The 12,305-nt window shown below is 50.5% G+C and overlaps 1 protein-coding gene across 1 annotated transcript in view; it reads right to left on the bottom strand.

The window, feature by feature from the left end:
* TACC3 (transforming acidic coiled-coil containing protein 3) overlaps window positions 1–12,305 on the bottom strand; it is a 94,118-nt gene that overhangs the window by 13,439 nt on the left and 68,374 nt on the right. The window contains exons 12-13 of the mRNA XM_075346805.1: window positions 12,120–12,163; window positions 10,988–11,148 (exon numbers count right to left, since the gene is read on the bottom strand). Coding sequence (XP_075202920.1) covers window positions 10,988–11,148; window positions 12,120–12,163 — 205 coding nt within the window. The remainder of the gene's footprint in view (window positions 1–10,987; window positions 11,149–12,119; window positions 12,164–12,305) is intronic.

Here is a 12,305-nt window from a genome sequence, read left to right as displayed (position 1 = left end):
CGACGCTCTTCATACGGAGACACAAGATCCAGCACGGAGACCGCACTTTCCTATGGAGGTTGGAGCGTTGTAGGTGAATTTGACAGAATCCTCTTACACTGGAAACCATAGGGCCGAATCACCCATTTTCTAGTGTTAAAACACTTTCAAAATTTTTTATGCAACTATGTACAAAACTTTGCGCCTTGGTGTTTCCACAGGCAGGACTGGGTGTCGCCTGCCAAAATCATCCAAAGTTGTGCCACTTGAGAGGCATAAAACGTCTGCCAGAAACCTTACTCCAGTCCCTGACCGGAGAAGCAAGTCTGGCAAGGTGCTCCCTACTACCAAGGACACCATCTGCAAGGAGTTTGTATGTTCTCCACGTGTTTGCGTGGGTTTCCTCCGGTTTCCTCCCACACTCCAAAAACATACTGATAGGGAATTTAGATTGTGAGCCCCAATGGGGACAGTGTTCCTGATGCATGTTATGCGCTGCGGAATATGTTAGTGCTCAGTAAAAAAAAAAAAAAAAAAAATCTTTTATAAAGCAGATGCAGTGAATTAATAAAACCTTTAATGAATTTGGGACCTTTCCTACCCCACCCCCCAACAGTCCTTCCTTCATTAACACTTGAATCCACCAGGCCAGTCTTCATGAATTGATTCCATTGTCTTTAGGGAAGGGAGGTGGACAAGTAAGAAGAATTGAAGCGTTAGGCTATGTGCCCACGCTAGAATGTCCCTGCGGATTTTTTTGCCTGAAAATCCGCGACTTTCGCGGCAAATCCGCACCCGCGGATTTGCCGCGGATTTTGATGCGGATTTTTTTTTTTTTGTTTTCCCCATTCAAAGCCAAAAATCCGCACCAAATCTGCACCAAACAATTGACATGCTGCAGATTTTTCCGGATCAAAATCCGCGGCAAATCCGCCGCGGAAAAATCCGCAGCATGGGCACAGCATTTCCAAAATGCCATTGAAATGGCTTGGAAGTGCTGCTGCTGCAGATTTTCGGCAAATCCGCGGTAAATCCGCGGCAAAATCCGCGGTAAATCCTGTAGCGTGGGCACATAGCCTTAGACAAAAGGGCACTGATTCAAGTTAGGCCTAATGCACAGGCTGCGTTTTTTTTCAGGTGCAGTTTTGGTCAAAATACATGCCTTTCCTTCCCCCATCAAAGTCTGAGACTTCATTTTTGCTGTGCGCACATTGCAGCTTTTGTGGCGGCGTCTTTGTGGCGACCACAAAGATGCATCATGTCATTTCTATTGGCGTTTTGTACTTGCGTTTCTCACTAGTGATGGGATCTTCGCGCTCTTGGCGCCTGGGCCGCCTCGCGCTCTTGGCGCCTGGGCCGCCTCGCGCTCTTGGCGCCTGGGCCGCCTCGCGCTCTTGGCGCCTGGGCCGCCTCGCGCTCTTGGCGCCTGGGCCGCCTCGCGCTCTTGGCGCCTGGGCCGCCTCGCGCTCTTGGCGCCTGGGCCGCCTCGCGCTCTTGGCGCCTGGGCCGCCTCGCGCTCTTGGCGCCTGGGCCGCCTCGCGCTCTTGGCGCCTGGGCCGCCTCGCGCTCTTGGCGCCTGGGCCGCCTCGCGCTCTTGGCGCCTGGGCCGCCTCGCGCTCTTGGCGCCTGGGCCTGGGCTGCGGTTAGACAAGTTCTCTAATCCTAATCCCACTCAACGTATTACATCCCACGTAGGTAAGGGGGGATAAAAGGACGTTTAAAGGGATTCTGGTCCCATGATTCTGGGTCAGCGCAGGATTGATCCATTATCTAGCTAGATGCCGGTGCCCATATAAAGTCTATGGGGACCAGAATCCAGCTCAAAGGGGAAGGGGCAAGTGCTTTATACATACAGAACCTAAGACGCAGCTGTAACACTGCTCCCACTCATTCACTTCCCGGGCCGCTCATTACATTCATTGAATATGCACCACTTTCTCCAGCCACCAGCATCTGAGATAGGTTGCAGTCAGGCGTACCCCCGCGCCAACTGGCTGAGCGTCTGATTCTTCCAATCACAGACGCTGGTGGGCGGGTTTAAAAATAGTACAGAAAAAAAAAAAAAATTGTTGTAGGATACCCCCATATTATGATACCTAGTACATATATAGCAAACTGCTACAGGCCGCAGCCCCCAGCCATGTGCTTATCTTAGCTGTGTATCAAAATAGAATGAACTGAATGCGGCTTTTAAAGAAAAAAAAAAACACACACAATTGTGATACCCAGACAAGATAAAGCCAACAGCTGGGGGCTGGAATTCTCAGGTCTAGGATGTCCCATGGGTCAGTGTCCCCACCAATGAAAAAAGTAGATTTTTGGTACTCTAAAATCTATTTCGCAGTGTTCAGCACTCCCACCCTAGGTTGCCCGGTGGAGATTACGATTATGCTTCTTATTGCCTTATTTCCACCCCCCCCCCCCCTTCCCCCCAAGCGGAGGTGGCCTAACTCCAGCAGGAGAGATAGTCTGCTAGGGAGGAGACAAATATATTTACATGCATTAATAAAGTCAGCCTCCAGGTTCCAGCAAATCATCCCATGATTGTTTCCCCCAATGAAGATTAGAAAAAAAAAAAAACCCCGCTGTGTTTTAGTCCAATTTTTTTTGTAATTACAGTATTCCGGAGAGCGCAAATATCCAATATGGAATTGGGAACTAGTGCAATGCTAAGAAGTGAAGGCACAACCACATTGAGCTTCAGAACTTTGTTATAGTTTGTGGGTGCCATGTCACATTGGCAGAGCACCTGAGGTGCCAGAGCACAGAAAACCCCCACAAGTGACCCCATTATACAAAGCTTACAGAATTTTCCTAATAACGGATTAATATTGGCAACGGAAGAAGCAGATTTCTCTGATAAGATGTATTATTATTTTCATGTGTACTATTGACTTATGAAATAAAAATGAAAATGAGGGTTACGCTTTCAAAGGGGTTAATCAGGCCCACCAGCCAGCACCACCTCCTGAACCAGCTCCACACATACCCTCCATGGTGCACTAGTAAGTCAGAGTGGGCAGGGGTGACCCACTCCGTATTAGGCCCTGTGCGCACACTGCATTTTTACCCACGGTTTTGCTGCGGAAATTTGAGAAATGTTTGTAACCTTTCTGCAGACATTTCCCAGCAAAACCTATGGGGGGGGGAAAAAAAAAAAATAAAAAAAAAAAATAAAAAGCTGTGCGCACGCTGCGTTTTTTTCTCAAGAAAATTCTCAGCAGAATTTGAGAAAATTTCTTAAGAAAATGTGCATGTCGCTTGTTTTCCGCAGGTACCCCCGGTATTTCACTCCATTCACTGTAATGTAATCGTGAAATACTGCGGGTATACCACAGGTAGCAAATGATGTGCGGTATACCCCCCGGTATAGCTGCGATTTACCTGCAGTAATTTACATCGCTCCCTGCGGTTTTGCAGGAAGTGATGTCATTATGACAGAAGAGGAAGCGGAGCAGAGAGTCAACACACGTCACACTCCCTGGGCGCCGCACAGAAGCACTTCCGTGCGACCTCCAGGTGCCCGTGCGACCTCCAGGTGCCCGTGCAGCCCTCAGCATCCCCGCGGCTGCCCGCCCTGCAGTGTCAGTGTCTGCCCACAGTGTCAGCAGTGCTGGCAGCCGCGGGGATGCCAAGCGCTGCTGACAGGTTAAATGAAGTCATTACCTGCTGTGATGATCTCCTGCACTGCTGACATCACCGCTGTCACGGCCTTCTATGCCCGTCTCGCGGGCGGCCTGAGACTGTCACTAGCGGTGACGTCACGGGCTCTCGCGATACTGCTGAGAACGCGGCAGGCATAGAAATCAGTGACAGCGCTGACGTCAGCAGTGCAGGAGATCATCACCAGGTAATGATCTCATCTAACCTCCTGAAGTCAGCGCTCGGCATCCCCTGCAGTGACCTGGGCTGACCTATTGATGTTAGCCCAGATCACTGCATTACTCTCCCAGCCAATGGGGAACATTTTGTTCTTCAATGACTAGGACAGTGACTATGGTATGGATTACGCAGGACGTGGAATGGATTGTGCTTTTCAATAAATTGGTGAAAGAGGGAATATGTTGACAGTGTTTTTGCAAATAAAACTTTTGTTGTCTATTTTTTATTTCTTACTGACTGGGTTTGTGATGTCGGGTATCTGATAGACGTGTGATATCACTAACCCCAGGGCCTGATGCCAGGTGACATTACACATCTGGCATCAACCCCATATATTACCCAGTTTGGCACCGCACCAGGGCAACGGGATGAGTTGGGGGCGAAGCACCAGGATTGGCACGTCTAATGGATGCACCACTTCTGGGGTGGCTGCGGCCTGCTATTTTTAGGCTGGGGAGTGTCCAATAACAGTGGACCTCCCTAGTCTAAGATAACCAGACCACAGCTGTCTGCTTTACCTTGGCTGGTGATCCAATTTGGGGGGGGAACACACCGCATTTTTTGTTTTAAACTATTTATTTAATGTAAAATAACAGCGTGGGGTGCCCTCTGTTTTGGATTACCAGCCAAGGTGAAGCTGCTTTACCCTAGCTGGCTACAAAAGATGAGGGGGAATCTCATGTCGTTTTTTTTTTGTTTTTTTTTTTAATTATTTTTTTTGGGCTAAATACAAGGCTAAGCACCCTTTAGTGCCACATGAAAGTCACTAAAGGGTGCCAGCTTACAATATGCAGGGGGTGGGACAGTATATATGTCTCAACTATCTATTCATCTTTCCCTCTATCCATTATCTATATTATTTATTGCAGTTACAGCATAAAAAAAAACGCAGGTACCAACCTGTGGAAAAAACGCGGCAAAAGAAGGGAATTTTGTTACTTACCGTAAATTCCTTTTCTTCTAGCTCCTATTGGGAGACCCAGACGATTGGGTGTATAGCTACTGCCTCCGGAGGCCACACAAAGCATTACACTAAAAAGTGTAAGGCCCCTCCCCTTCTGGCTATACACCCCCAGTGGGATCACTGGCTCACCAGTTTTAGTGCAAAAGCAAGAAGGAGGAAAGCCAATAACTGGTTTAAACAAATTCACTCCGAGTAACATCGGAGAACTGAAAAACCGTTCAACATGAACAACATGTGTACCCGAAACAACCCAAAAATCCCGAAGGACAACAGGGCGGGTGCTGGGTCTCCCAATAGGAGCTAGAAGAAAAGGAATTTACGGTAAGTAACAAAATTCCCTTCTTCGTCGCTCCATTGGGAGACCCAGACAATTGGGACGTCCAAAAGCTGTCCCTGGGTGGGTAAAGAAATACCTTATGTTAGAGCTGCGAAGACAGCCCTCCCCTACGGGGAGGCAACTGCCGCCTGCAGGACTCTTCAACCTAGGCTGGCGTCCGCCGAAGCATAGGTATGCACCTGATAATGTTTGGTGAAAGTGTACAGACTCGACCAGGTAGCTGCCTGGCACACCTGTTGAGCCGTAGCCTGGTGTCGTAATGCCCAGGACGCACCCACGGCTCTGGTTGAATGGGCCTTCAGCCCTGATGGAACCGGAAGCCCAGCAGAACGGTAGGCTTCAAGAATTGGTTCTTTGATCCATCGAGCCAGGGCGGCCTTAGAAGCCTGCGACCCTTTGCGCTTACCAGCGACAAGGACAAAGAGTGCATCCGAACGGCGCAAGGGCGCCGTGCGGGAAATGTAGATTCTGAGTGCTCTCACCAGATCTAACAAATGTAAATCCTTCTCATACCGATGAACTGCATGAGGACAAAACGAAGGCAAGGAGATATCCTGATTAAGATGAAAAGAGGATACCACCTTCGGGAGAAACTCCTGAATGGGGCGCAGCACCACCTTGTCCTGGTGGAAGACCAGGAAGGGAGTCTTGGATGACAGCGCTGCCAGCTCAGACACTCTCCGAAGAGATGTGATCGCTACCAGAAAAGCCACTTTCTGGGATAGTCTAGAAAGTGAAACCTCCCTCAGAGGCTCGAAGGGCGGCTTCTGGAGGGCAACTAGTACCCTGTTCAGATCCCATGGATCTAACGGCCGCTTGTACGGGGGAACGATATGGCAAACCCCCTGTAGGAACGTGCGCACCTTAAGAAGGCGTGCCAAACGCCTCTGAAAAAAGACGGATAACGCCGATACCTGACCTTTAAGGGAGCCGAGCGCCAAACCTATTTCTAACCCAGATTGCAGGAAAGAAAGAAAGGTAGGCAATGCAAATGGCCAGGGATACACTCCCTGAGCAGAGCACCAGGATAAGAATATCCTCCACGTTCTGTGGTTCTTAGCGGACGTTGGCTTCCTAGCCTGTCTCATGGTGGCAACGACCCCGTGGAATAATCCTGAAGACGCTAGGATCCAGGACTCAAAGGCCACACAGTCAGGTTCAGGGCCGCAGAATTCCGATGGAAAAACGGCCCTTGGGACAGTAAGTCTGGTCGGTCTGGTAGTGCCCACGGTTGGCCGACCGTGAGCTGCCACAGATCCGGATACCACGCCCTCCTCGGCCAGTCTGGGGCGACGAGTATGACGCGGCTGCAATCGGATCTGATCTTGCGTAGCACTCTGGGCAAGAGTGCCAGAGGTGGAAACACATAAGGGAGCCGGAACTGCGACCAATCTTGCACTAGGGCGTCTGCCGCCAGCGCTCTTTGATCGCGAGACCGTGCCATGAAGGTTGGGACCTTGTTGTTGTGCCGGGACGCCATTAGGTCGACGTCCGGCCTTCCCCAGCGGCGACAGATTTCCTGAAACACGTCCGGGTGAAGGGACCATTCCCCTGCGTCCATGCCCTGGCGACTGAGGAAGCCTGCTTCCCAGTTTTCTACGCCGGGGGTGTGAACTGCGGATATGGTGGAGGCCGTGGCTTCCACCCACATCAGAATCCGCCGGACTTCCTGGAAGGCTTGCCGACTAAGTGTCCCTCCTTGGTGATTGATGTATGCCACCGCTGTGGAGTTGTCCGACTGAATTCGGATCTGCTTTCTTTCCAGCCACTGCTGGAAGGCTAGTAGGGCAAGATACACTGCTCTGATTACCAGAACATTGATCTGAAGGGTGGACTCCTGCTGAGTCCACGTACTCTGAGCCCTGTGGTGGAGAAAAAACCGCTCCCCACCCTGACAGACTCGCGTCTGTCGTGACCACCGCCCAAGACGGTGGTAGGAAGGATCTTCCCTGTGATAATGAGGTGGGAAGAAGCCACCCTTGCAGAGAGTCCTTGCCGTCTGTGAAAGGGATACTTTCCTGTTCAGGGATGTTGACTTCCCGTCCCATTGGCGGAGAATGTCCCATTGAAGTGGACGCAGATGAAACTGCGCAAACGGAACCGCCTCCATTGCCGCCACCATCTTCCCGAGGAAGTGCATGAGGCGTCTTAAGGAGTGCGACTGACCTTGAAGGAGAGTCTGCACCCCAGTCTGTAGTGACCGCTGCTTGTCCAGCGGAAGCTTCACTACCGCTGAGAGGGTATGAAACTCCATGCCAAGATACGTTAGTGATTGGGTCGTGACAGGTTTGACTTTGAGAAGTTGATGATCCACCCGAACGTCTGGAGAGTCTCCAGCGCAACATTCAGGCTGAGTTGGCATGCCTCTTGAGAGGGTGCCTTGACAAGTAGATCGTCCAAGTAAGGGATCACAGAGTGTCCCTGTGAGTGCAAGACTGCTACCACTGCCGTCATGACCTTGGCGAACACCCGTGGGGCTGTCGCCAGCCCGAATGGCAGCGCTACGAACTGAAGATTGTCGTTTCCTATCACGAAACGTAGAAAAACATTGGTGCTCTGTAGCAATCGGCACGTGGAGATAAGCATCTTTGATGTCTATTGATGCTAGGAAATTTCCTTGAGACATTGAGGCAATGACGGAGCGGAGGGTATCATCCGGAACCGCCTGGCCTCCACGTGCTTGTTGAGCAGTTTTAGGTCCAGAACGGAACGGAAAGAGACATCCTTTTTTGGCACCACAACCAGCTTGGAGGAAAACCGTGTCTTGTTCCTGAAGAGGAACCGGGATTACCACTCCTTCTGCCCGCAGAAGAGCATCTGCTCGGTGGGGAGGTGGGGACGTTCTGAAGAATCGAGTCGGAGGACGAGAACAGAACTCTGTCCTGTGCACGTGGGCACACTGTCCCTCACCCACCGGTCTGTGACCTGTGGCAGCTAAATGTCGCCAAAGGCGAGCGAGTCTGCCATCAACCGCGGATGCGGAGAGATGAGAGAGCTGAGAGTCATGAGGAGACCGCCTTGGTAGCGGTTCCTCCGGCTGCCTTCCTTGGGCGTGATTGAGCCCGGCCGGAAGCTGAGCCCCTCTGAGGCTTTTCAGCCCTTTTGGACGAGGACAATTGGGACCTGCCCGAGCCTGGGAAGGACCGAAACCTCGACTGTCCTTCCAGGACAGCATTAATAGGGTAAGTCGCAATGCAGACATTGCGAGGTTACGGACGCCCCTGCGGCACAGATGTACATGTGCTCAAGACCAGCTGCGCAAGAACAGCTGAAAAGCTTAGGGTGCCCATACGGCTGTGAATGCCGGAGCAACCGACACGCCGATAGCCTCATAGACAGATTTCAACCAGAGTCCATCTGTCTGTCAATGGCATCTGTAAGTGAAGTCCCATCTCCACTGCAACTATGGCTCTAGCCGCAAGCCTGGAGATTGGAGAATCCACCTTTGGACCCTGGGTCCAACGCTTGACCACGTCAGGGGGAAAGGGATAACGTGTATCCTTAATACGTTTGGAGAAAACGCTTATCTGGGAAGCGTGGTGTTCCTGGACTGCTTCTCTGAAGTCAGCGTGGCGAGAACAATACTCAATATACGTTTGAGCTACTGAAATGGGACTTCTCCTGCTGTGAAGCTGACTCCTCCGCTGGGGGAGCTGAGGGAGAAAAGATCCAACATTCCATTGATGGACGCTATAGGATCATTCCTTATGGCGTCACCATCCGGTGTATCCGGAGTGAGAGCGGTGTCAGGATCAAAGTCCTGATGAGCTACGTCTGCCTCATCATACAGAGAGTCGTCCTGGGACCCCCCCCGGAGCACCGATTTTATTCCAAATGAGGGTGGCCAGGGAGCAATGCTCCAGATTGCCCATGGCCTGTCCGGACTGCAATTCTCTATCCCATCGCAACTCCGTCCCTGTCCTTGTACAGGGTTGAGAGGTGGTTCTTTTGGCCACGTCAAGTAGAGACCCCGGCTGACCAAGTGCTACAGGGGAGCATTGCACACAATGGGGTTCAGTGCCGTGGAACAGTATCACATGCAGTAAAAACAGCATCGAAAGCCTGTGTTGCTTATATGCTGCTGCCGACTTATAGAGCCAAGAATGGCGACCGTACAGTGCAATGTATAGCATACAAGCATAAAGTACAAATGAACACTGCAGCCCATGCAGTACAAGCAGCATAGAAAGCCTGTGCCTTGGCACCCTTGCTTTTTTGCTGCTGCTGTCTAGCCATCTAGGGGAATATGGCCCAGAATAGCGACCATACAGTGCAATGTATAGCATACAAGCATAAGTACAAATGAACACTGCAACACCTGCAATACAAGCAGCATAGAAAAAAACCTGTGCCTCAACACCCTTGCTTTTCTGCTGCTGTAGTCTAGTCATTCTATGGCGAATATAGCCAAGACTAGCGACCGTACAGTGCAGTGTATAGCATACAAGCATAAATACACATGAACACCTCAGTACGTGCAATACAAGCAGCATAGAAAGCCTGTGCTTTAGCACCCATGCTTTCCTGCTGCTGATGTGTCGCCATCTAAGAGGGCATATAGCCAAAAATAGCGACCTATGCAGTGTAAGCATAAAATACAAATGGACAAACTGCGGTATTTAGTGTCAGCACTTCAGGTGCCGCTTACCGCCCGCCTATAAGCGGGTGTGTGGTCGCCCTAGTCCTGTGCCTGGTTGCCCAGAGTCCGATCTCTCAGCTCGGACTGCAGGAATGGCTGCCGGCGTCCTTCTCCAGCTCGTGTGAGTAGGGGCGGGCCGTGGGCGTGCCCCTAGTCAGAGCGGGAAACCGGCGTCCCACAGTGTCCAGTGAGAGGGCTGGAGCATGTAAATAAGGCTCCAGCCCTCGGCGCTGCTGATTGTACAGCGTCTCTCCCCTACCCTGATTGACAGGGTGGGGGCGGGAACGAAGCGGAGCTAGGCCGCAAAAGCCGGGGACTGGATTTATAAGCGCCGCCGCCGTAAAAGCGCGGTCGGCGCTAAGTCCCCGGCGCACTACAAGTCCCAGCCGCGCCGCCGCTCCCGGAGCGTCCGGCGCGGTAGTTCCCAATAAATAAAGTCACTCAGCTAGGCTGCAGTGACTGTAACCCTTTACTGTCCCCGGCGCACTAGCACACCCAGCAAGTCTGGAGTGTGCTGTGCCTGTGTGTACGGGGACACAGAGTACCTGAATGGTGCAGGGCCATGTCCCTGAACGGCACTCCCGCTCCACATCCAGCAGGTTCAATGGGTCTGTGGATGGAGCCCGGCCTCAGGGCTTTGGGGCCGGTAAGATCCCACTTCCTCAGAGCCCCTCAGGGGGATGGGGAAGGAAAACAGCATGTGGGCTCCAGCCGCCGTACCAGCAATAGGTACCTCAACCTTACAAACCACCAGTGGGGTGAGAAGGGAGCATGCTGGGGGCCCTATATGGGCCCTCTTTTCTTCCATCCGATATAGTCAGCAGCTACTGCTGACTAAACAGTGGAGCTATGCGTGGATGTCTGACCTCCTTCGCACAAAGCCGAAAACTGGTGAGCCAGTGATCCCACTGGGGGTGTATAGCCAGAAGGGGAGGGGCCTTACACTTTTTAGTGTAATGCTTTGTGTGGCCTCCGGAGGCAGTAGCTATACACCCAATTGTCTGGGTCTCCCAATGGAGCGACGAAGAAAACACATGCGTTTTTTTTCCCGCGTTTTTTTTTACCGTAGGTGCAGAAACCTTCAACTCCCAGAAGTTTCTCAAGAAATTTTCTTGAGAAAAATCACTTTTCTAGTGCGCACATAGCCTTAGTATTGTGGAGACCTTGCAGCTTTTTTTTTTTTTACCTTGCGATATCCTTCAAGAACATCCTTCTGCTTCTCGAACCTTTTGAAGAGCTCTGAGAAGGATTTCTCCATGGAGTTGAGGTCCATCTGCACCTGCTGCTTCTCCTCCACCACTTTGTGCAGGTCTTGTTTGCTCAGCTCCTTCTGTCTTTGTGAATCCTCTGCAGACGAGACAAGAGACCATTACCACAACTGGTTAACTGGGAAGACCTAAGAAGCAGCTAATGCCGGAGCAATAAGCGGCATCAGAAGGCTCTGACCAGGATTCTCTAATTGCTCATCAATATAGGACTTTTTGGGGTTTCCAGGGTCCAGACTGCACCAATCCATAAAAACAAGGCCTGTACCCCTAGAATTGGGAGCAGCCCCCCTGGCGCATGCGCTGCAGCCTCTTAATTTTGCAGAAGGCGCCGCCCGTCCTTACAACAGCACATTGTTATAAGGCTGCTGTCACACATCCGATTTTTGTCGTCAGGTACAATCTGGTGAAAAATGGATAAAACGTATTTGTTTTTCTCCATAGTCTTGTATTAGCGCCTGGATTGTGCCGCATGGCCTTACGTTTTAATCTGGCGTGCGACGGATCCGGCCAAATGCGTTCTGTGCGGCTGCTGATGGAACGGTTTGTGTCCGGCAAAAAACGGATTGCGTCAGAACCGGCACTGTCCGGTTTTTTATTTTGTTTTTTTTCCAATGGAAGCCTATAGGCGCCGGATCCGTCGCCATCCGTAAAAAATATGGACTCAGGTGACAACTCGCCGGAAGGGGGGGGGAAAAAAAAAAAAAAAAAAAAAAATGGGACTGATCCATTTTTTTTTTGTTTGATCCGTCACGTCAGTTTTTTCACAAGTTGCAACGGATCCATCGCATTAGGCACAAAAAGGACGCCAACGTAATATGGCAAATTAACGCAATACAGCGACGGACTGCGTTTTTTTTTTTTTAACCTGAGCATGCTCAGTACACCATGGATTCGTCAAAATATGGAAGAAACAGATTTAAAAAAGTTGATCCGTCGCATCAGTTTTTTTCGCCGGATTGCGCCTGAAGGCAAAAACCTGATGTCTGAAAGTAGCCTAAGACGCCTCTGAGGAGTATCACCGCTGACCACATGAAATACGATTATACCTACCCAGCATCTGTGTGATCGTGCTCTCAAACTCTGCAACAATTTTCCTAAAAAAAAAAAAAAAAAAAAAAAATGTAAGAAATAACAGTTACAAAAAAGGAACAGATTTATGATAAAAAATAAAAATATATAAAGTAAATAAAAAAAAAAAACAAAAAAAAAAAAAACTAATAGCCAGATTAATCTTTG

The sequence above is a fragment of the Anomaloglossus baeobatrachus genome, chromosome 1 (assembly GCF_048569485.1).
Source record: "Anomaloglossus baeobatrachus isolate aAnoBae1 chromosome 1, aAnoBae1.hap1, whole genome shotgun sequence".
NCBI lineage: Eukaryota > Metazoa > Chordata > Amphibia > Anura > Aromobatidae > Anomaloglossus > Anomaloglossus baeobatrachus.
The sequence above is the reverse complement of the archived record's forward strand: the minus strand, read 5'-3'. Positions and strand labels throughout refer to the sequence as shown.